The sequence below is a fragment of the Bicyclus anynana genome, chromosome 23 (genome assembly GCF_947172395.1).
Source record: "Bicyclus anynana chromosome 23, ilBicAnyn1.1, whole genome shotgun sequence".
Classification (NCBI taxonomy): Eukaryota; Metazoa; Arthropoda; class Insecta; order Lepidoptera; family Nymphalidae; genus Bicyclus; species Bicyclus anynana.
Window position 1 is genome coordinate 9,914,179 of NC_069105.1, and position 24,777 is coordinate 9,938,955.

At 38.6% G+C, this 24,777-nt stretch overlaps 1 protein-coding gene across 1 annotated transcript in view; it reads left to right on the plus strand.

Moving 5' to 3' along the window:
• The window catches only part of LOC112050967 (protein mini spindles), a 45,300-nt gene extending 21,498 nt beyond the window's left edge, over positions 1–23,802 (plus strand). The window contains exons 17-37 of the mRNA XM_052888643.1: positions 308–487; positions 1,380–1,549; positions 2,161–2,328; positions 2,939–3,056; positions 3,441–3,558; positions 4,072–4,309; positions 4,907–5,042; positions 5,919–6,112; positions 8,213–8,344; positions 8,907–9,007; positions 9,512–9,694; positions 10,822–10,951; positions 11,581–11,775; positions 12,796–12,992; positions 13,683–13,910; positions 14,484–14,607; positions 15,597–15,797; positions 17,322–17,475; positions 18,330–18,394; positions 18,698–18,832; positions 19,404–23,802. Of these exons, the coding sequence (XP_052744603.1) occupies positions 308–487; positions 1,380–1,549; positions 2,161–2,328; positions 2,939–3,056; positions 3,441–3,558; positions 4,072–4,309; positions 4,907–5,042; positions 5,919–6,112; positions 8,213–8,344; positions 8,907–9,007; positions 9,512–9,694; positions 10,822–10,951; positions 11,581–11,775; positions 12,796–12,992; positions 13,683–13,910; positions 14,484–14,607; positions 15,597–15,797; positions 17,322–17,475; positions 18,330–18,394; positions 18,698–18,832; positions 19,404–19,499 (3,263 nt within the window). The 3' untranslated portion in view covers positions 19,500–23,802. The remainder of the gene's footprint in view (positions 1–307; positions 488–1,379; positions 1,550–2,160; positions 2,329–2,938; positions 3,057–3,440; positions 3,559–4,071; positions 4,310–4,906; positions 5,043–5,918; positions 6,113–8,212; positions 8,345–8,906; positions 9,008–9,511; positions 9,695–10,821; positions 10,952–11,580; positions 11,776–12,795; positions 12,993–13,682; positions 13,911–14,483; positions 14,608–15,596; positions 15,798–17,321; positions 17,476–18,329; positions 18,395–18,697; positions 18,833–19,403) is intronic.
• The last annotated feature ends 975 nt before the right edge of the window (positions 23,803–24,777 follow it).

Consider the following 24,777-nt stretch of genomic DNA (forward strand, 5'->3'; position numbering starts at 1 on the left):
TTTGATGTATCACATGATGCAGTTTGCAAAGTTTTTTGAGAAAATTGACTGACACGCTAGGGATCTTAAACGCTTTTTCTCTTTACTCTCTTTCGCTCCACCGACTCGAAGAGCAAACACTTCACTGAACATCTTGTTCAGAGAAGGTCTGCTTACAAATAAGCGCCAAGCACTAAGTAATTTATTTATTACAACATTACGATTAGTACACTTAAGTTTATTAACTTTTCTAACTACCGACGTCAGAGGTCGTTGACCTCTGACCGATTGCGCGACGACTGACCAATAATTTTCCAATAACTTCTAGCGTTCGGCGATAGCAAGCAGTGGATCCGAGCGGCGGCGGTGTCGTGCGTAGAGGCGTGGTGCAGGGAGGTGGGGCCGCAGGCCGCGCTCGACGGCGAGATGGTGTACGACGCGCTCAAGGCGGGCTCGCCCGTGCTGCGCGCCTCGCTGCTGCAGTGGCTGGCCGAGAAACTGCCTTTGAGTAAGTGCCATCATCATCATCATCATCAGTGCATATGGAGGTGTGGTGCCAAAATCACATTGATTTGAATCGTGGAATACCCTCCCGGCGTCTGTGTTTCCTGACTCCTACAATTTGTGCACCTTCAAGGCAAGAGTGAATAGGCATCTTCTAGGCAAGCGCGTTTCTTCTTAGACCTCATCATTGCTCACCATCAGGAATGATTGTAGTCAAGCGCAAGGCTATCGAAGATAAAGAAATAATAATAAAGAAGTCTTTAAACTTGATTTTTTAATACTCTTAAAGCTTCTTTACGCACGCTTGACTTGAGGAGTAAGCTAGTGAATTAATTGGGCCTGGTTTGTTGTTTGTTATTTTAAACTTCGAGCAGATGGCGTTTTTAGTGAACTTTGAAACAATTCCTTTTTACGACTACACTTTTAATAGCCCCTTTATTCACTGACTGCTTATTACAAATATTATACTTAAATACTACTTAATTTATATTACACCAGAACAGTCCGGTTGTCCTTCGACATAGGCCTACTCTAGACTTTGCCTTAAGAACCTGTTACAATGTAGTTATGCCTGAGGCTCATAGATGGCGCTTTATTTTTTATTTTTTAAATAAGTTTCACTTCAATCGTGCGGTGCATAGCACACTCGTTTTTAATCATTTTATTTTAAAAATATGTTTTAATCTATACTAATAATTATTATAAAACTCAAGAGTTTGTTTGTTTGGTTGCTTGAACGCGCTAATCTCAGGTACTACTGGTCCGATTTGAAAAATTCTTTCAGTGTTAGATAGCCCATTTATTGAGGAAGGAAGGAAATTATATTTTTATCTCCGTATTCCTACGGGAACGGGAACTACGCGGGGTCATCTAGTATAATATAATATCTGTTCCAGTACCACCAAAGGCATTCCCCCGCGAAGAGCTGTCGGTGTGCGTGCCGTTACTGTTCGCGTGCCTCGAGGACAGGGCGGCCGACGTGCGCAAGGCGTCCGCGGACTGCGTGCTGCCCTTCATGCTGCACCTCGGGTACGAGGCCATGCACAAACAGATGGACAAACTGAAGGTGATGCTGAGATACTATGACTTTACATTCGTTCAATTATTACTAAAAGTAATCAAACCCACCCTATGAATCATCAATATTATATAAATTAAAGATTTTTTTTATGCAAAAAGAAATCCAGTACTCCCCTGACAGGTCTCCAATTCTATGAAAGGGTAACATGGAAGTTCAGGACAAGTTTTCTACTTGCTTCGGACTGTGACCTTAGTGATATTTCTTAGAAAAACTTTAGTTTAATTTAATGCTAAGAAATGTATTTTTTTTCATGCTAAATTAATGAATTTGTGACCTTTCATTAATGCATTATTTTGTATAATAACGGTCAGACATTATCTATCAAAGTGCTAATTAAAGTAGTCTTGACATCGGTTATTTTTCAATTTCATGCATACAACACGTTTGTACATTAACTTCACTAACTTGGCCATCAAAGTATAAAGTCAAGACAGACGTGACTAATAAATGACATAACCATGTCTTCCGTGCAAATTGCAAAGGCAAAAAACTAAAATAGAACTCAAAATAAAATGTAAAGGACAGCAAAGATTTCTTCCTTATCTCATAAAAAATAGGGTCAACATTCTTATTTTTCATTCTTTTGTTTTATTTAGCCTGGCTCCAAATCAGTAGTGCAAGCAGCGCTCGACAAGGCCCGTCCGAACCTCCCTGTGCAACCTTTGCCATCAAAGGCTAAGAAGGAAGAGTCTAAAGGCGTCAAATCTGCTGGGGCTCTTAAGAAAGAGGCTGAAAAGAAAGGCGGACCCGCTGCTAAGGCAAAGGTAAGTGGAACTTTTTAATTTAAAGTCAAAAAAATTACCACAGTTGAAGTAAAATTTCTTTAAAAAAGCAACCGGCATAGCCTCTTTGCATAACTACATCGCAATAGGTTCTTAAAGTGTACTAAAAACTTAGTCCAATTACCTTCTATTGACTTGTATTACATTTAAATTCACCAACAAAATTGTCTGTCGGTTTTCGAGGGGGACGAGGTAAACAGATTGAAAATATTTAACACCAATAAATATATCCTACATACAACTATACATTTTAAATCATAATACACATAGTTGCAATTTTAACACATCTACGCAGTTTGTATTATTACGTTAGATCGTGATCATATAGTTTTGATAGGGGTAATCTCTAGCGAGGCAAGTCCTTTAGAAGGTAATTGGTCTGAGACTAAAAAGGAGTGTTTCAAACTTTTCTAAAAACGCCATCTATTGGTAGTTTAAAATAACAAATAGTGTTTCACTATACCTGTAGATGGCACCACGCATCGCCCGATTACAATTATTTTTGTAACGCATGATGATGATGTTGATGATGATGATGATGATGATGATGATGATGATGATGATGATGATGAAGATGATTTTAATTTCACAGGTAGTGAAGCCTGCGTCTGCTTCAAGTCGCGGCAAGAAAGAAGACGAGGATTGTACGCCGTTGCTACCAAACAACAATGCAAAGAATCAGCGCATAGTGGACGATCAAAAATTGAAAGGCAAGTTTGAGATCTCTAGCTGTAGCTATTTTTAATAAAGTCTCGAATCCTTATTATGCTTATTCATTTTATCCTAATCAAGCAAAACAATATAAATATCGGGATGAGAGAAAGACAAATATCGATAAATTGCGGCATAATCGAAAATATCGCTTTCTTTCCCGTAGGAATACGGGGATAAAATATAGCCTATAGCCTTCCTCGATATATGGGCTATCTAACACTAAAAGAATTTATCAAATCGGACCACTAGTTCCTGAGATTAATCAAACAATCAAGCGTTCAAACAAACAAACAAACTCTTCAACTTTATAACATTAGTATAGATTTATTTATTACTATGCAGTCGGAGGTATTCGTTGTTTTAATTGTTTAATTTTTTAGTTCTCAAATGGAATTTCACCACTCCGCGTGAAGAATTCTTCGAACTACTGAAGGAACAAATGAATAGTGCAGGCCTCAATAAGCAACTTGTAGGCAACATGTTCCACAATGACTTTAGGTGAGTGAATAATTCTCTAATAACAATATTGCTTTTGGTTTTTTAGCAAAACAAAATATGAGAAATAGGTACAAATAATACACTTTTTAAGTTGATTGTTTTAGTTTTATTATTATATATGTTACAGTTAAATTGTATAATATGTTAGTTTATCACCGAGATTCTTATGTTCTAACCTAACTTTAGAATTGACAAAATTATACTTATAATTAAAAATTATCAAAATTTTACTAATGGAAGAACAGTGTTTCAATATAAGTGTTTAAAAAAATTAAGAAACGCACTGGCACTTTGATTTATCCATTGTAATTTCTTACTAAATGTATAATGCCCGCTGTAATATTTTTGTAACTCTATGGTAAATTCATCCTGATTGTCAATTTAACGGTTTCACTTCGAAAGATTATAATATACCGAAAAATAACACGTTAAATTGTAATCAGTATGTTCAATTCACAATATTTCGACATATTACAATGTCGCGAGTGAGATTGTAAAGTTAATATTTTATAGGTACCATTTAAAAGCCATAGAAGCCCTATCCGAAGATCTACACGAGAATGGCACAGCTTTAATGGCGAACCTGGACCTGGTGTTGAAGTGGCTGACGCTGAGGTTCTTCGACACGAATCCCTCGGTCATCCTCAAGGGCTTGGAGTATTTGACTGTGGTGTTCCAGTATTTGATCGACAGTGACTACACCATGGCTGAGTATGAGGCCAACTGTTTCATACCGTATTTGGTATTGAAGGTATGTATATATCCTCTTTTATCATCATCATTAACAAATCATATTCTGCTCACTGTTGAGCACGAGTCTCCTCTCCGAATGAGAGTGGTAAGGCCATAGTCAACCACGCTGGCCAATGTGGATTGAAAGACTTCACACAAATAGAGAATTGAGAAAATTCTCAGGTGTACAGGTTTCCTTACAATGTTTTTCCTTTACTGTTGGAGACTGAGATATATTGGGCTATTACGATTCTCCTTACTCACGGTCCTCTATTATGTTGGACGTGAAAGTTAATGAACATAACAACGTCAATTAAATATATAACTTGGTCACCCTAAGGATATTTGGAAAACTATTCAAACTAGTTTTAGATAATTAAGTGGTGTATCTCCCATTTGTGTTTTATCCATTAATTACGAGATACCCTTTATATACTAATGGTAAAACAAATACTTTCCAATAATGTAAAATACTTATGAACATACCTATCTATTTTTCCAAAAAGAACCCTTGGACTAAGTTAAATACATAATAATTGTATATAAAAACTTATTTTTTTAAATTTTATTTATGTAAATCAAAAGATTTAACAAACTAATATATGTTGTGTTTCAGGTAGGAGACCCCAAAGATACAGTCAGAAATGGCGTGAAAGCTCTCTTCAAGCAAATATGCGTGGTCTACTCGGTTACCAAGCTGTTTGGATATCTGATGGAGGGGCTAAAATCTAAGAATGCTAGACAGAGGGCAGGTATGTAAGAAATCTCCACTTTTCTGCTGTATAAAAAAGAAAAAAAATTTTCTACATGATTGTTCATGCTTTTATTTTAAGAGTTCAATGTTTAGTGCCCACAAATATATCGAATGGGGCTTCCTATGAATATTAAAAAAATTAAATGAGTGACAGGGACCTGAGTCTATGGAGCCTATAGGTAATATTACTAAGCATTTTACCTAGTATGCCGATCATTGTCGTTTGTCACGCTAATGATGTGCATGTTAAGAAATTAAATAACACGTGTCTCAAACGGTGAAGGAAAAACATCTTGAGGAAACCTGCACACCAGAGAAATTTCTTAATTCATTACGTGTGTGAAGTCTGCTCGCATTGGGCCAGCGTGGTGGACTAACTTAACCCCTCTCATTCTGAGAGAAGGCTCGTGCGCAACAGTGAGCTGAATATGGGTTGTTAATGGTGATTATGTGTACGGAGTGCCTCGAGGGAGCCTATAGGTATACTTTTGCCTATACTAGCCTTTCTTGCTGAGTACTGTTTACCAACAAACAAATTAAAAATGAGGGTATAAATCACTAGTCATTTCACACCTAATAATAATTATAAAAAAGTTGCTCTTATAGAAATGAAAATAAATTTGATTAATAAACTTAGTACAATTAGATATGGTTAATATATTTTATATAACATTTTATACACAAACCATAAATAATTTAAAATAAATAAGTTATGAATTGACATGCGTTTTCTACCTTCATTTATAATTTCTTTGTTAGTAAACAGTACTCATCAAGAAAGGCAGTAGTATAGTATGCCGATCATTGTCGTTTGTCACGCTAATGAGTGGCTTACTTATCGCCATTTTGAATGTTTGATGACGTATGTCTACAGAGTGCCTCGAGTGCATCAACCATCTACTGGAGACGTATGGGTCGGCGGTGATGTCTGGCGGCGTCGGCGCGTCTCTGCGCGAGTTGGCGCGTCATATCGGCGACCGCGATAACGCGGTGCGTTCGGCGGCGCTCAACTGCGTCGCCACCGCATACTTCCTCGACGGCGAGAAGGTGTACAAGATGATTGGACAGGTACGTCGCTACTGCTGGCCTAGCCATGTTACATACAGCTTCTATTTCTACAAACGCTAACGATTTAAATCTAATAAAAACTTTTCATGAAAAAATTGAACCGACTTCAAAATCAGAAAATAAACTAAAAAGCAAAAAAAAACATCGTACGTGCTACCTTCTGATCACTTTGAAGTCGGTGCAAACACAGTAATGCATACGATTCTCAGACAATTCTTTCCCGTTGTTCTTTCAGAAACAGCTTTAGTTAACGGATTATTAATTATACTTATCATTAACACAAGTGTTTAAAAAAATTAAAAAACGCACTGGTCACATCTCCGATTTTAAAAAGTTCCCCTCGATCAATTTCTCCAGAATTCCATAATCAGATCCTGGTTTCTTTGTCCTGGTACCATCTTCAGAACATCTCCTTTCCAACAAAAAATATAATTATCAGAATCCGTTCTTAATTGACGAAGTTGTGCGCGAAAGCGCCACAGTATGGGTAATTTCATTAATTTATTTCAGTTATTTTCATTTTAACACAAAATTACTGAATTCATGAAAATTAAATGGGACCAATCTGGAAGTATATTCTTTCAAACAAAAAAAAAATTTTTTTTTGAAGCCTGTTAAAAATTAATGAGATGACATTCGTTATTGATGATCGACTTATTGAAAACTGTCTCATTCATAGTTCATTTAGATTCGTATTGTAATCGTGTTCAAAGGGTATAAACGTTAAATATAACTCCGTAAAAATACTTTTTTGTTAGTTGAATGGTATAAAAAACGGGCAAAACTTCTAGTTTTGTATTAAATATATACCAAATATAAACTTGTTTTCTTCAGAAAATTACAGTCAATTATGTTCATGAATTTGGGTGCGATTCTATAATTGGTCTGAGGTCTAAACCGATGGTGGATCCTACTAGGTGTAATGGGACAGCAACTTTAATATTCCTCAAGGCTTTAACGCGGACTAATGAGTTCCTAATTCCAGTTGGAGTTGTGTTTAAAATAAATCAACTAATTAATCATGTAATTGGCAATCTAACTAAATTTTTTAAATTATTTATCATAGAACATATTTGCTATGTTCTATGTTAGATAATTAATAAACTCACACTTGATAAATTCACACTGTATTACTAATCAGATAATACCATATCTATATCATAAATATATCAAATACATTTATCGTGATAATTGCCTTGAGTAATTTTAAATGTAAGAAGTCCATGTACTGTTTAGTATCACTACTGTTAATATTTTGGTAAATTGTGTTTTATGTTTTATTTTACTATATTATAAATGTATTAAATGTTTACATCTGTGTGTTGGTAAAGGCAAACAGTTCAGTGTAATTATCAATTAATTACTTTGTGCTTTAGTGTTATTTAAAAAAACCCCCGAAAGTCATGAAATTATTAATTACACTCTCGATCAATATTCTCTTTCAGTGCGCTTTTATTTCAGTATATTTGCAGACGTTAGGTTAGGTTAGGTTAGGTTAGGTTGCGGAAGAGTCGAAGTACCCGTGGCCCAATCTTATGGCGGAAAGATGGAACACCGTGGGGTTTTAGTCGGTAAGAGTCCGACATAACCTCCTCGCCTCCCCGTGGCGCGGAGGTAACCATGAGGATTTCCCCACGAAAAAAAAATATAAAAAAAAGGTTAGGTTAGGTTAGGTTATTAGTTATTCTTCCCCACTTTCACCTCCACAACTTTTAAACAGCTCAACCAATTTTCATCAACCATGTCTAAGAACACTCGCACATAAGTCACCTTTCATACAAAATAAACTAAATTGAAATAGCTTCATCCGTTCAGGAGTTAGTATTGTTGGAGCTCTCTAGCCTAATCTAACGAGTCGCAAAGCTGAAGTGGCACTTCAATTAAATTCAATTCAATTCAAGGTGTTGGAATGACCCCCCCCCACCAGGTGGACTGACGACATCAAGCGAGTCGCAGGGATTCGCTGGATGCAGGCGGCTCAGTATCGTGATGTTTGGAAGTCCCTACAAAAGGCCTATGTCCTGCAGTGGACGTCCATCGGCTGATGATGCTCTTTGTGTGGGTTTTGCTATAAAATAAATAAATTGTTTTGTTACACAGATATCTGACAAAGATCTCTCGCTGCTAGAGGAGCGGATCAAACGCGCCGGCAAGAGTCGCAGCGCTGACGATCGGCGATCCATGTTGGTGCCACTGTCAGCGTCCGGACGACCGATACTGCAAATGCCTGAGGTTAGTTGTTAATGTTTACCAAAATTCGGCTCACTGCTGAGCTCGAGTCTCCTCTCAGAATGAAAGGGGTGAGGCCTAAGTCCACCACGCTGGTCCAATGCGGATTGGCAGACTTCACACACGAAGAGAATTAAAAAAGTTCTCTGGTATGCAGGTTTCCTCACGATGTTTTCCTTCACTGTTTGAGTCACGTGATATTTAATTTCTTAAAATGCACACAACTGAAAAGTTGGAGGTGCATGCCCCGGATCGTATTCGAACCCACGTCTTCCGGAATCGGAGGCAGAGGTAATATCCTCTGGTTTATCACGGCTCTTCGTATCCACTGGGCTATCACGGCTCTGCGAGTGTTTAGACCTCCTGAAACCGGCAATATCGCAAAAATCGTTTGGCACGAACGTCTACCAATAATAAAACACCTCCCTACCAAATTTCAAGTTTGTAGCATGAAAAATGAAGGACTTTCATACAAACTTGCGAGAGTCTTTAGACCTCCTGAATCCGGCCCTTTCGCAAAATCCTTTCATAGCAAACGTTATCTAAGTTATATTCGTTTATACAGGACGATGACGAGCGTGTGATGGCGGTCGAGAGGCGGGAGGTGCCTCCCGAGGAGTATGAGGAGGAGGAAATGGAGGAGCAGCCTCCTCCACCTGTTCAACCGTGAGTATTGTTACACAGCAATACATAAAATTAGCAGAACTAGCAGTAGGCCTAACATAGGATCAGTAGGATCCTATGTTAGGCCTTTATGATGATGACAGTTTTTTAGATTGTATATAAATTAAGAGTATGCTATTAGTAAAGCAATTTTGCAAAAGTGGCAGGGTATTTGTGATTATTACTATCGTAGCTACAGGGATTTAAGGGTCAATTTTGTGGTGCTGCCATATATAGCTCAAAAACGCTTAATACTAAAAGGCACGAAAGAATGACGTCATCGCTGAGATTGTTAAATTTGTATAGGCGTTCAAAAAAAATTACTAGTATCTTTGTCGTTTAAATGTTTTTGAAAAAAAAACGTGTGTGTATTGGGACGCTCGATAGAAGTGATAACTTAACCAGTTGCCGTATACAAGAGAAAGGGAAGCCAGACAGAGTGGCACCGTAACGCGTTACAGTTATCACTTCAAAAACAAATGTAACTAAATTGATTAACACACACAGGGTAATACCAGAGCCGAGGGTGGTGACCGGTCCATTTGGCCTGGACCCCGAGCTGATAGCCAAGCTGGATGCCGATCTGCCTCCCCGCTGCACCCTCAACATGCCTGAACATGACCTCAAATTCCTGGACGAGCCTGTTCCAGCTACCACCGTCAGAACCGTGTCTGCTCCTCTCAGATCCACGTAAGTATACGTTTACGTGCAGTAGTTGACTAAACCTGTACCAGATGGCGCTACTGCACTTTTTAGATCACGCTACGGTGTGTTTCATATGAGTATAGAGCGATTTTGTTTATATATATTTATTTATTTATACTTTAGTCCTCAGTAGTTCAACAGTGCACGGTGGGTTTGTGTTCTACACTTTATTCATAGACATATTTCTGGATTAACAGCTCAGTGGTAGGCCTAAGTAAGCCAACACATAATTTTGACTTAATATTGTTCGTAACTTTAATTTTAAGTTTTCGACAATAATTACCACCATTAAACTAAATTATGATATAACTTGATTTTTCTTATGTTGTAAACTAAGCCTCACTAGTAAGCGCAGTGTTGGTCGACCTCCCACCAGGTGGACTGACGACATCAAGCGAGTCGCAGGGATTTGCTGGATGCAGGCGACTCAAAATCGTGAATCGTTTAGAAGACCTTACAAAAGGCCTATGTCCTGCAGTGGACGTCCATCGGTTGATATGATGATGATGATCTGAGTGATATGTTTAAGTTTTATCCGAAAACAGTTTACTCTACAGATAAACTGCAAGAGACATTTTTTTTAGCCAAATTTTATTAGGAACAATTTTATAAAGACTTTCCTTGACCTCCGAGCAATAGGACGCGAAATATTTTTAGCCGGCACGATATCGATGTCGATTTTTTACATCTTCATAATAACACCCATCGATCTCCTATTAAAAAGTTAACGCAATCAGCGACCAAAAACCGTCAGCACTCAATGAGTGCCAAACACAACTTCTTGGCACTCAATTCAAGTAGTCTCATTTGCAAATTCAACCTTAAACTCAATCCTTACGGTTGAATTTGCTCTGAATTTGGGATTTTATTAAATATTGAACTATATTTATAGGTCTTTTGGTATAATTTTCTTTACCAATAATTCTATAACTGTTAAAGCAAAATTGGCCAGTTTTTAAGTTAAATTATCTACATGATTGTGCGTCCTTTTATTATAAGAGGTCAATGATAACACCACAATAAAGATGTATACAAAAATTCAGCTCTAGAAAATTTTCTCCAGATTAGGGTTTAAAATGCCTAAAATTACTGGACTACTATTCGTTCCACAGTAGCATGGTGACAATGTCGCCGCCGCGGCTCGGCGCGCCGCTCGCCATGCCGCAGTCCGCGCACAAGCCGACCGTGGACGACGCTCAGCTAGCCGACACCATACACTCCATCTCCAGCCCCGACCTCAACGTGAGTGTTCTTTCTATAACTAAGATAAGATAAATACTTTATTTGCACACCACAAAGACAAAAACAAGTGAAATACAAAACAGATTAGGAAGAGATCAGCATGCAAAAGGCGGCCTTATCGGTAAGTAGCGATTTCTTCCAGGCAACCTTCGGTTTAAGAAAACTTAAAGACATCAGCAGGTGGCGTAAAACAAAAATAACCATAGTATTAGTAATACACATACATACAAATAATTTACATCCTAATACATAAACAATATTACACACATACCTACAATAATGAATAAAATACATATCAAAACATACTAATAAATACATTATATTGAAGAGAAATAATATATACAGATCGTCTTTACTGCACCAGATAATGAGTCTTTACGGCATTTTTAAAAATGTCCAGTGTCTTTGATTGCCGAATGTTTAAAGGGATAACTATATACTATAAAAATCTACACTTGTAAAACATACCAATTTTCGCAACTACACACCAATTTTCGCAACTTTTACACTAAATAAAAATAAAAAAAGATTGATTTCGTATTGTCTGTTTTGAATTAGATTGATTTCGTATGTACTTTAGGTTCGAACCAGTAGTCTGTGTACAATAATAATAAAACATTCGTTCCCAGGCGGCGATCCGTGCGATGTCTCTCATCACGGGCGCGCTAGCATCAGGGCGAGGCCCCGCGCTGGCCGCGCACGAGGCGCGCCTGGTGTCCGCGGTGGCGGCGCAGCTGAAGCGACTGCGCACCGCGCCCGCCAACGCCAACACTGCGCTGCAGACGCTGCCGGCGTACAAGTATCTTGGAGGAGCACTGACTTCTGTGAGTTTATTTGTTGATTGGACAGTAAGTGAACTGGCAGAAATCGTCACATGCTTCATACAAAGTACCAGGGTAGCAGAGGAGTATAGTGCGCTGCAGACGCTGCCGGCGTACAAGTATCTACTTCTGTGAGTATATATATTTGTTAATTGGACAGTAAGTGAACTGGCAGAAATCGTCATATGCTTCATTTAAAGTACCAGGGTAGCAGAAGGGTATAGGAGTTTGATTCATGCAATCACTACAAGGATTATTTAATTCATACAGAAAAGTGTTAAACTGACAATCTGAAAGTACCAGGGTAAGATAGGATAAAGGAGGTTGATTTATTTAATCCCCGACGCAAAAAGAGTGGTGTCTAAGTTTGACGTGTTTGTCTGTGGTATACATATTATGATGAAGCGATTTCAATTTAGTTTTTTTTATGTAGTAAAGGCGACTTATGTGCGAGTGTTCTTAGATATGTTTGATGAAAACCGGTTGAGCCGTTTAAAAGTTGTGGTGGGTAAAAGTGAAGAAGAATTACCAAATGTCTACAAATATACTCGAGTGGGGCCTCAAATGAAAGCACACCGAAAGAAAATATTGATGAATTGATCGAGAGTGTAATTAATAATTTCATGACATTCAGAGGTTTTGAAAAATTTTCAATTACATGTTAGTTTTTAATCATTCACCTGTGTAGTACCAGAGTTATAGAAACTGTTAGAGATTTATTACTTTAAACTTACACATTTACACTAGCCGGGAGCTACGAGGGTCTGTTTAAATTTATTTTTCAAGTGTACGCTTAACTTGTTCCCCTCCCTGACACCTTTTTCTTCTTCTTCATTCCTGGGCCTTTTCCGCTCTTGGCCATTAGTGGTTGGCCGTTGTACGTACGTCCTTTTGGTGCTGGTCCCCGCCGGAGTCACTCCAGCCAACCGAGCTCGCTCCAGAAGCTTAGCAGGCTGCCCAGGTCGCCCTGACACCATATTTCATTATTGAACAACTACGAGTAACAGTTGTTATCGTGTGCAGTTCTACGACACGGCGGGCTGCGGGCGGCAGGTGGGCGAGCTGGCGCTGCGCTCGCTGCTGGGCGAGCTGCTGCTGGTGCTGGGCGCGGCGCCGGGCGCCAGCGGCGTGCCGCCCGCCGACGGCGACCGGCTCGTACGCTTGCTCAACAACGTCTGCGTGCGCGTGCTCGAGCACTCGCCGCGCACCGCCGTGCTCTGGTCAGTGACGCGTGTTGTGTGAACCTTTTTCTTGCAGGTTTTAAAAAATCCGCTGGGGGCAGCACCGGAGGGTGGTAAGAATAGACATGTCGCTGTCAATTATATAGCTTGGCACGTTCGTTGATGACACTCTCATGATATGTGGATGAGGAGGGGAAAGGACTGAGCTGGTGTGAAGTCGTGCGTGTAGGGCAGAGGGAAGGACGAATTTGCCAAACTGTTGCACATCTGTAGTTGGTTAATCGCTGCGTTATCTGCCACTGAACTTTTACTGACTGCACTAAGGAAATCCATGTTTGTGTGACCTAAATTGAAAAAATGCATCCGTGTAGGCTGACAATACATAACGAGAAATCTTATCTTATCTGTACTTTAGTACAGTAGTTTAGTAGTCTTTCCTTCGCGGGGGATCGGGGCTCGTGCGCCAATTTTGACGGCCTCCGTGGCGCAGTGGTATGCGCAGTGGATTTACAAAACGGAGGTCCTGGGTTCGATCCCCGGCTGGGCCGATTGAGGTTTTCTTAATTGGAAAATAAATATTTGTTTCGATACCAATTTTGTTTATCGAAACAAATTTTAAAAGGTTTGCCAAAGCTCTCGCCTATATCAGAAGATATAATGCCATCAATATCAGAAGCAGAAGCATGTATTGCCAATTTAACCTTCCAATAATTTATTTACTCGTTACAGTGCTATAGTCTCGCTTCTCCACGAGTCAATAGTGGAATCCGATCCGGCCTACCCGCGGTACCAGGAGCTGCTCCTCAAATGCTTTTGGAAAACCCTCAAGATGATATCCACGTGGGAGGTGAACTCGATCGACTACGACGCGGTCCTGTACAAGATACATCTGTTCTACAAGGCCTATCCCAATAGTTATTGGAAGAAGAATCCGGATATAAGTGACACGCCGTATAGGTTAGTATTAATGTCGTCCGCATTTGTAATTATGAGTTAACTCCTACTTAACCCCCCCAGGAAAAAGAGGAGCATTATAAGTTAGACGTGTCTGTCGGTATGTCAGTCTGTCTGTGGCACCATAAGTGACGAATGGATGAGGAGATTTAAATTTTTTTTTTTTGGTATTAAAGGTTACTTATGTGCGAGTGTTCTTAGACTTGTTTGATGAAAATCGGTTGAGCCGTTTAAAAGTTGTGGTGGGTGAAAGTGCGGAAGAATAACCAAATGTCTGCATATATACTCGAGTGGGGTTTGAAATGAATGCGAAAGAGAATATTGATGACTTAATCGAGAGTGTTCTTAGCTTCGTTTGATGAGATTATTGGGACATGCGAATAATAGAATATATATAATTCTAGATAATTTCATGAGCTTCGAGGGTTTAACAAAATTTTTAATTTCATATTATTGTAATATACAAAAAATAATTCAGTGATAATAATTTAATTCAATTCATAAAAATATGAAATTTTTCATCAAAGTTTTGTATGAAGTGTTAGAGACAATAAATTTTATATGTGTTATTTTCAGAACAGTCAAAACTCTAGTCCACACATTAGTCAAAATGAAGGGCGCGTCCATTATGAACCACCTCACACAAATACCGGATGTGAATGAATCCGATCTCTACCCGTATTTACATAAAGTATTAAAGGTATGTATTATTGTTTCCAGCTATCCTGAAAGCCTGTCCAGCCAGGATCCAGCAGGATGCTGGCTCGAGATCTATGTTTTTTTATTTTATTTATTGGCTTACAAAATTGGCACAATAACTCAATCTAACTTATTAAAAAATAGATACTACACATCCTTATATAAATGTGCCTACTAGATGTAAACACAACATGCTTAATGTAATGGTACAAAATATTAATTAATTTAAAAAAATTAAAAAAAAATGAAAAACAAAAATGAAATTACCAACTCATTTAAGCTTAGTCTTAAGGTTTGGAAGCTTATGCAAGAGGCCCATGTCCAGCTGTGGATGTCCATTGGCTGATAATGATCATGATGATGATTAGTATTCCACTGCAATTTTACATGTTATAATGTATAGTAATAGACAAACTGTACGCCTAACATGCAACCAATGACACCTCTCGTGAAGAAAGATAGAGTGCGCGCAAGATAAGTCTGCGCGCGATTGGCGGCGCAATTATGTTGCTAGCTTTAGTGATCTCTTTTACCCGCCAAGGGATAGATAGAGATAGAAGACAAAATGGCGGCACTTTTGATTAGTTCCGATTTGGCCACACGCAAATTTATCGAGCGCGCACTCTAGACAAAATTTCAAACAATGGCGAGTCCAACTCCAGTCTTTTGATACTAAATTTATAAAAAACATGAGTGTGTTGTACATAGACTACACGACTAAATTAAAACTTCATTCAAAAATAAGAAACAAAGTGCCACCTATGAGCCTTAAGCAAAACTGTATTGCAACAGGTTCTTGAAGTGTACAAAAAGGTTTTGTTTCAAAGTTCTCTAAGAGCACCATCTACTGGTAAAACAACAAACACTGTTTCAATATGCATGTAGATGGCATTACAATTTTCGTAATGCGTGCGCCAACTTACTCTTTAAGTCGAGAAAGAAGTTTTATTTCATAAAGATTATTATTTTGACTAGTATCTCAATCCACAGCAACTAAAATTAGACGACCGGAGAGACGTCCCGTCAGACAACATCAACGGCGGCCTGCCCAGCGCGGTGAGCACTGTCAACACAGCGCTGAACGCGGGGAGACTGCCCCGCGGCGTGCACGAGGAGCTGGCCCTCATACTGAAGAGGATAGGCTCCAAGGAGCACAACAGGGACGCGCTGTCGCAGCTGTACGACTTGCGGGTGAGTGTGTCTGACACGGCAACTGACACTGGACGACCGGAGAGACGTCCCGTCAGACAACATCAACGGCGGCCTGCCCAGCGCGGTGAGCACTGTCAACACGGCGCTGAACGCGGGGAGACTGCCCCGCGGCGTGCACGAGGAGCTGGCCCTCATACTGAAGAGGATAGGCTCCAAGGAGCACAACAGGGACGCGCTGTCGCAGCTGTACGACTTGCGGGTGAGTGTGTCTGACACGGCAATTGACACTGGACGACCGGAGAGACGTCCCGTCAGACAACATCAACGGCGGCCTGCCCAGCGCGGTGAGCACTGTCAACACGGCGCTGAACGCAGGGAGACTGCCCCGCGGCGTGCACGAGGAGCTGGCCCTCATACTGAAGAGGATAGGCTCCAAGGAGCACAACAGGGACGCGCTGTCGCAGCTGTACGACTTGCGGGTGAGTGTGTCTGACACGGCAACCGACACTGGACGACCGGAGAGACGTCCCGTCAGACAACATCAACGGCGGCCTGCCCAGCGCGGTGAGCACTGTCAACACGGCGCTGAACGCGGGGAGACTGCCCCGCGGCGTGCACGAGGAGCTGGCCCTCATACTGAAGAGGATAGGCTCCAAGGAGCACAACAGGGACGCGCTGTCGCAGCTGTACGACTTGCGGGTGAGTGTGTCTGACACGGCACCTGACACTGGACGACCGGAGACGTCCCGTCAGACAACATCAACGGCGGCCTGACTGTTACAGGCAGGGCATTTGAGAATAGCATGTCGCAGAGCTCTGATAGCCCAGTGGATACGACCTCTGCCTCTGATTCCGGAGGGTGTGGGTTCAAATCCGGCCCGGGGCATGCACCTCCAACTTTTCAGTCGTTTAGTTTAAGAAATTAAATATCACGTGTCTCAATCGGTGAAGGAAAAAAATCGTGAGGAAACCTGTATACCAGAGAATTTTTCTTAATTCTCTGCGTGTGTGAAGTCTCCCAATCCGGATTGGGCCTAAATTGATCTAATGATTGTGTAATTATTTATTCTCTCCCAAGAAATACAACACTTACATGGGTAATAATGGCGGATTGATGACGTTTTCAGTGCAGTAGTTTATTTGACGTTTGCTGTCAATTGTCATGTCATAGTTGCTATAAGGGCGCCATCTTGATTTAACTCAAAAACTTGGGTTTTTATTTTAATTATTTCTTTTTATTTAGTAAGATTTATTCGCATTGGGCCTGCATGGTGGACTAAGGTCTAACCCCTCATTCTGAGAGGAGACTCGAGCTCAGCAGTGAAAGGAATATAAGTTGATAGTGAATGTCGCGGAGTGTCCTCTTCTCTACAACCATTATCTTAAGTTTAATATTACCTGACGTTTCGAAAGAGCTTGTAAAATAAACCTATTTGAAATAAATGAATTTTGACTTTGACTTTGACATATCTATACCATGATTTTTAATTTTTTTTATTAGCTCTCTCGTCCATGTTCCCTGAAGTGTAGATAGATTAATCAGTATGAGGCACAAATTCTCAGGAGCGACACCCCGAGGTGGACATCTGGACGTTCATGCAGGGCTCGTCGTTCTACTTCCGCAACTACGTGGAGCGAGGCCTGCGGGAGGTGGCCGAGCAACGCAAAACGGCCGCCATGCCCATGTACAAGAGCGACTACAAGACGGAGAACATTGGTAAATATTGTGAGAGCTTTATCTATACTTATAATAAATCTGTAGAGAGGTCAATTCTGTACATGAAATATATTTCCAAAATAAATATCAGGGAGTGATTAGTAATCGACACTGATGCCAAAAATGCAATCAGTAAAATTATTGTCTGTCTGTCTGTCTGTCTGTCTGTATATATCTGTTCTTTATAGAAACAAAAACTACTCGACGGATTTTAACGAAACTTGGTACAATTATTCTTCATACTCCTGAGCAGGTTATAGTATACTTTTCATCACGCTACAATCAATAGGAGCAGGTCAGTGAAGGGAAATGTTGGGAAAACGTGAGAAGTTACTCCATTTTTTAAGCTTTCGTCGCGTGGTAGGGTAGGCGTATGGTAGTAGTAGGGTAGGGGCAGGGTAGGGGTAGGGTAGGGTAGCGGGTAGGCTAGGAGTTTGGTAGGGGTAGGGTAGGAGTAAAATTAGGGGTAAGGTAGGGGTAGGGTTGAGCCCTTACTCATCCCCTGTATGGTAGGGTAGCTGTAGAGTGGGAGTAGGGTAGGGTAGGTAAGTCGCGGGCGTCCGCTAGTTTCAAGTAAAACTTTTTTTTACTCAAGCTCGGAGAGACAGCTGGTAAATGCGTGACGCGAACGTTATGAAAAGTGTGGACTGGCGAATTAGGAAATGTTTTTCTTAAAACTTATCAAGCGCAGATTTTCAATTGGCTTAATTTGCTTTACTGCATACTCTGATCGACAGACTTATGCACGCCACTGGGGAGATACGGCACTTGCACAATCTGGAAAAAAAAACTCATCAAGCTACCAAATAATGTTTGTGTAATAAACAATAATTTGTGTTTTGTTTGTATTACAGATATAAGCAACGAAAATGATGAAAGGTCCCACGTGATTTTCCTGGAGAGGCTAAGAGCTTTACAAGTAAGTTAGGCACACACATTTATTTTCTATCGGTGCATTTTAAGAAATTAAATATCACGTGTCTTATACAGTGAATGGTGAGGAAACCTGCATACCTGAGAATTTTCTTAATTCTCTATCTGTGTGGAGTCTGCCAATCCGCATTTGGCCAGCGTGATGGATGGACTATTATCCCAATTCCTCTCATTCTGAGAGGAGACTCGTGCTCAACAGTGAGCCGAATATTTTTTTATTGATTTGCTTATTTTAAACTAACATCAGCATTACAGGTTATATATTAATGATGATGTGTTGTGTTCGCAGGCCAAAGCGGGTATGAAAACGGAATTGAACCCGTCGTCCCAGCCGCGCACGCCGGTGGGCGACAACCGCGCGCTCGCTGACTCCATTAACGAGAATACACTCCCGCGCGCGCACAGCATCGACCCGCAACTGGAGGTAAAAAGAAAAAATAAATAATAATCATTTATTCTGACGGCCCCTGTGACACAGTGGTATGGTATGGATTAACAAGAGGTCCTGGGTTCGATCCCCGGCTGGGCTGACTGAGGTTTTCTTAATTGGTCTAACTCTGGCCGGGGGGAGGCTTCGGCCGTGGCTAGTTACCTTTTCTACTGGTAAAGACGTACCGCTAAGAGATTTAGCGTTCCGGTACGATGTCTTTTAGAAATCGAAAGGAAGGAAAATTTTCATCTAACTCCTTACAAGTTAGATTGCATCATCATCAGGTAAAAAAAGAAAAAAAGAAAAAAAGAAAAAAAGAAAAAATTCAAAATTGTGCCACACGCCACAAAGCATAAGCACAATAGGCTAGTTGACTAGACAAGTTCGTTTGAGATGTGAACACATATTTTTTTTTATTTTTTTTATATTTTTTTGACAATACTAGCCAAAACATATGGAGGCCGTCAATATTTATCGATGACCCGTGTAGAAATATCGCAGCAGTGAGAAAGTTTCCACTACTACTACTAGAAAAGACACTAATTAACCTTATCCCTATTTCCAGCTCCACACAACACAATCAGTCTCTATAAGGAAAGAGGCGGGCGTCGACGCGCTACGACTCAAGCTACAGCAAATCAAGAGCTCCTCGAAGAGATAAGGCCGTCTTTGCACCCACGGATAGTAGCTCCGCTCTCATTCACTCATTGACGTGTGCGGGACACGCGATTGTCGTCCTTAGTCCTATCACATTAGAGTGTAGTGTCTCGCATGTACATTAAAAAACCCTTGTGATATATAACTTTATAGAAACGTCCCTAAGGATAGTCACGTATTTTCGAATAAGTGATTTCATTTTGACACTTCAAGTAAAGAAAACGTTTGGTCAAAAAGACCAGTACCCCGAGCCGTAAATCTATTAAAAAAAAAGCAAAATGCATGCTGGTGACGTCATAGCGTATTTATTACGAACGAATTGTAATTTCGAATATGATCGCGGAGGCCTAGAGCGATACAATAACTTTGTTTTTTTTTACGTTTACGATCTCAACTGGATGTTGAGTGTCGAATATTTGTAATAATCGCGTATTGAATTTCGTTGTAACAAACGCATCAATTTACAAGTCAGTTATTCGATAATGGGCGTCTATTCTTTTATTTAATCTCATTTATTATCAACGCTTCTCAATAACATTTTAGTTCCTAGACTTTATTTAATACTTACACTATCTGCGATGTAGCATGGTGCGGGTGACAGTTGCCAGTGTGACGTTGAAATCTACTAAATACGTCTATGGCGTTACGTTATACGCATCACACTTTGCTTAATTTTTCTTTCAATTTGATTTTATTTGTAGACTATAACATTCTGGCTCGGTTAAATTTACATTACTACAGTTATTAATGATTTAATCATTAATAACTGTAGTAATGTACGAATACTATATCTGAAATACTAAGACATAATTTGTAAATCGCGGCAACTTTCAAGAGTGGAACGAAATGTTTTTCTTTCTGTCAACTGCACCATGCTACAGCGCACATGGTATAGTACTAGTAAGCATATAACAAGTATCTTTGCAAGGACTTCTATCTAGCTAGACGCCGCCTCTTCATACGTTAGTATGACATTTAATAGGGTACAATTTATTCTAACTTCGATGGCGTCACAAGACTTGGTTGTTTAGTGTAATATTTAGACTTTAGTATGAATGTCGAGAGGGTAAGTTACACAGGGAGAGTTTCGTTAATGTAATATATTTCGAGGCTTTCTAGGCAACTATCTTATATATTATAGTATAGTGACAATAGTAATATTTAGAATCCACTTGTTGTGTAACTTAGCCTGTAATCAAGCTAATTGTAAAAGCCACGTGACGTTAGGCATTATTCGGTTTAGCGGACGCCGTATTGGGGTATCTAGCTAAACATAAGTCCGTACATTTTTTCGTTTATTATTAATAATTATCATTAATCGCAACACGACGCGACCTATTACGAGTCAAATGAAGTTATAAAGATTTGCATGTTAATAATAATAGTTTTCGACTAAAACCAAACATCATAATTAATTCTTCGCTACGTGATGAAGGATTCATTTACACGAGCGTCAACTGCCATTGACTGCCGCCTCGACTACTAGTGAAAACTAGTTTCGGTCGGACGGTAAAAAGAAAGCTCCCAGATTGTTTGATTTTTTTCGACACTTGCAACACAATATTTCAAGTGACTTGATGAAAACCTTGATAAACGATTTACCTATCTTTCCTCGATAATTACTCTATCTATTGGTGGAAACCGCACGAAAATTGGACGTTTGGTAGTATCAGAGATAATTCGGACTAATGCGGTGGAGGACTTTTACAATATGTTTAGATAAGAGTATCAGAAAAGTAATAACAGGGAATTTATATATAACAAAGGCTTAATCTAAAATCGAATGTATTTCCCCTCATAGCACGTAAGTTGGTGTGTTGGTTGCCCCTTTTTCAATATTAGCCTGTGTTGCCAGCATTAAAAATGTTCCCATTTTTAGGGCAAAATATTAAATGTTAATATTCAGCCATTGATTGACAACGTATAACGAAAAAAACTAATATTTTAATATGCCGTGTATCTCTTAGCAAATAACATCATTTAGACGATAGATAGACGATTAAATGCGAAAAAATCTACTAAAATTAAGGCCTGACTAGAAATTTAAACTCTCTACTATTACTTGTTGCGAAAGCAAGTAATATTATTTTATATTTCTAGCCAGGCTGTAAAAATTTTCATATTTTTAATAGTCATAGTGCTATGAAGTCGAATTTTAGTTTATATGTTATTTAATTCAATGTAGTCTTCATTGTAATTGAAAACTATGATTGATGTTGTTTAATTACCATTTTACGTTGTATTATATTATTTCATTTAGTGTGTTTTGATTGTTTGATAAAGGGGCTCTGAATATTGCAGTTACATACATACATAACTTTTCAAAGAGTTTCTCTGCTTTTTTTTAGAAAAACATTTATTTGAAAATTTATTTGTGTGATTTTAAAAAGTTTGATTGTGTTGTAATATTGTGTAAATAAGTCTAAGCACTTAAGAAAACACGGTTGTTTTTAAAATCTCAGACAGACACTTATATTTTTTCATCACTCACACACATTATATATTGATAATTTTCTATAGAAACTTGTACAAGACATTCAATGGATGTATACTCAGAGGCACAATTATCCGCCGACCTTAATATACTCGCGTCATATTAAAGTGGGCGGATAATTGTGCCTCTGAGTATATATTGTATATCTGTAAAGTGGGTAAACCATAAACTTATTTTATTTGTGTATATAATTGCAATATTTAGAGATTCACCTTATGTATTTTATGTTTGAATTTGCATAGATTTGGTTAAAATAATTCTGTTCTCTTCTGTAATAAGACTGTTCTCGTATTGCGCCTAGTGACAAACGAATACTCAGATTGCATTGTTTTGTGTTGTGTTTATAGTATGATGAGTTAGCGGTCATCCAGTAGGTTTATTAGAAAACTTGTATAGCTGTGATGAGGCCATTATTATATTTTGTAATATCATTAATAAAAATATAATAACCCCCATTTATAACATTTTACTAAAAATCAAAATGTAAACATTCCCACAGTATTGATTTCGTGGTACAAATTTTTATCAACTTTTATTATTTCCGAACTAAAATAAACATGACTGATTTTTTTTGTCACTTTATGTTTAATTACTAAATACTTTATTGGGCAGAATTATTGTAATATTAATATTAAGTTGGGGCTAATTTGTGTTAATTGTTAAAAAAGGTAATTATTTCTCGTCACAATATGTTGTTTATAGAAAAGATAATGAAAACATTAAATTACATCACTGTTAATGTAAGCCTTTGACGTTTAACTAAAGTTAACGTAACTTCTATCGTTAACTACAAATTAACCCTCACGGGGTTATGGACGCCGGCAGTAGAGTGAAAGGGGGGTACTCTCGCTCCCCAAACTATTGGGGAAAAAGTTACACAAAATTTTATTTTATCTGTTTCAATAAATGTGTTGATTTCTGTTTTTTTATCTTGTAAATGGATTTTTGTGTCTCTTTTTCTTTAAAATTTTATAGTAGTTTAATGGGACGAAAATTATTTGTGTAATACATATACATGTCACACATAAAACTAAATAAAATTAATGGGTATTGACGATGAACAAGAAATAAAAATATATGTTATACCAAAAACACTAAAAATTTGTGTGATGTGATCACATAAAGGTAATAGTCTCACAAGTTCGTTGATAATACTCCGATGATATGCGGGCGACAGGGGGAAAGACTGCGCGGGTGTGAAATCGTGCGTGCGGGGAAGTGACGTGCATCAGTCGTGGGTTTTTCAATCATCGCTAGACGCCCCCCGGCCCGCGCGCAACATCGGGAGTGTTACGAAGTTGCCAAGCTATACTCAGGTGCACTTTTTTATAACATCCTGCTGGGGTCCATATAGTAGGAGTGGGGGGTGGGGGGTCCTCGTTATATGTAGCCACTTATTTTCAATTGTTACAATATATATTGTTACCATGTAACTAGTTTTCGAAAGTTTGTTATATAATAACTTTGTTGTTTTTTCCCTGTAGCAGTGGGAATTTCATGGTTGTTTCACTGACAGTTGTTGGTTGGTAATCATTTAATTATCGTTTCGTAAAAAAAGTGCTGTTTTTGTATTGTATTATGCACTGTTTTGAGTTTTATATAATGTTAGATTTGCAGCACAAACATTCGAAAAGTGTCACTTATTACAGATTTGTTTTTCTGATCTTGAAATAATAATGTATGAATTATTACCTTATACTTTTTTTAGTGTTTGCTTTTTATGAATCTTGACTTGTATCTTGAGCATTTATTTATTTTAAAATAATGTATTAAATCATGATGTAATACTGATAAATAAAGTTCATACAACACACATTGTATTTTCGTTAATAAAAATTAAAAGCCTACAAAATACAGTAATAGTACTTATTTGTACGGAGACCTCGCTAGACGATTGGGGTTGGCCGGTGAAAGCTAATCACAGATGGCGCCATCGACTAGTGCTTTTGTATACTTTGATCTGTGGCGTTTTATAGCGGGAATTTTAAAAGACTTGAAATAATTTTAAAAACAATGTTTCAATCTTTGAAATTTTGTTATACCTTTCAAAAAAAGCTTGAAAAGAGTGTGACTGTACATTTGACTTTCAATATATAATGGTAATGAGAATTCATGACAAAATATAACATAAAACACTGTTTTATACTAGAGTCTTATTATATTGTCAATTTTCACATCCAAACATACATTATTTTATTACCTAATTTTTCCCGTTGCCAACTCCATTCAACTCGCTCGTCTGGTTTTTTAAAAATAATAATTATGAGTCGAAGAGTATATAATCAGATTTAATAACAGATCACCTTAATCACAAACAGCTAAATAAATATAGGTATAAATGCATAATATTGCGGCTTATGCGGACGTGTTGAACAAAATATTAAGTATCAAGGTATTGCTGTCACAGTACACAGGGCTACCCTGTGCTATGATCGATATAAATCTCAGACCAACTACATATGGACATGTATCGCACCTAAATTCTCCAACAAAATTGTCTGTAATTTTTTGAGGTCGACAAGGTATCATCGTTCTCAACCACATATTCGGCTCACCGCTGAGCTCGAGTCTCCTCTCAGGATGAGAGGGGTTAGGCCAATAGTCCACCAATAAATATTATATTCTAAGTCCTTACACTTCAAACAACAATAAATTTAAATTTTAATAAACAACACAAAAAAACAACGATTTTATTGACGCAGTTTGTTTTGTAGAGCGTTTAACTATACTTTTGAGAGAGGTAACGTCTAGCGAGGCCTTAGACCAATTATAGAAGGACCAGTACCGC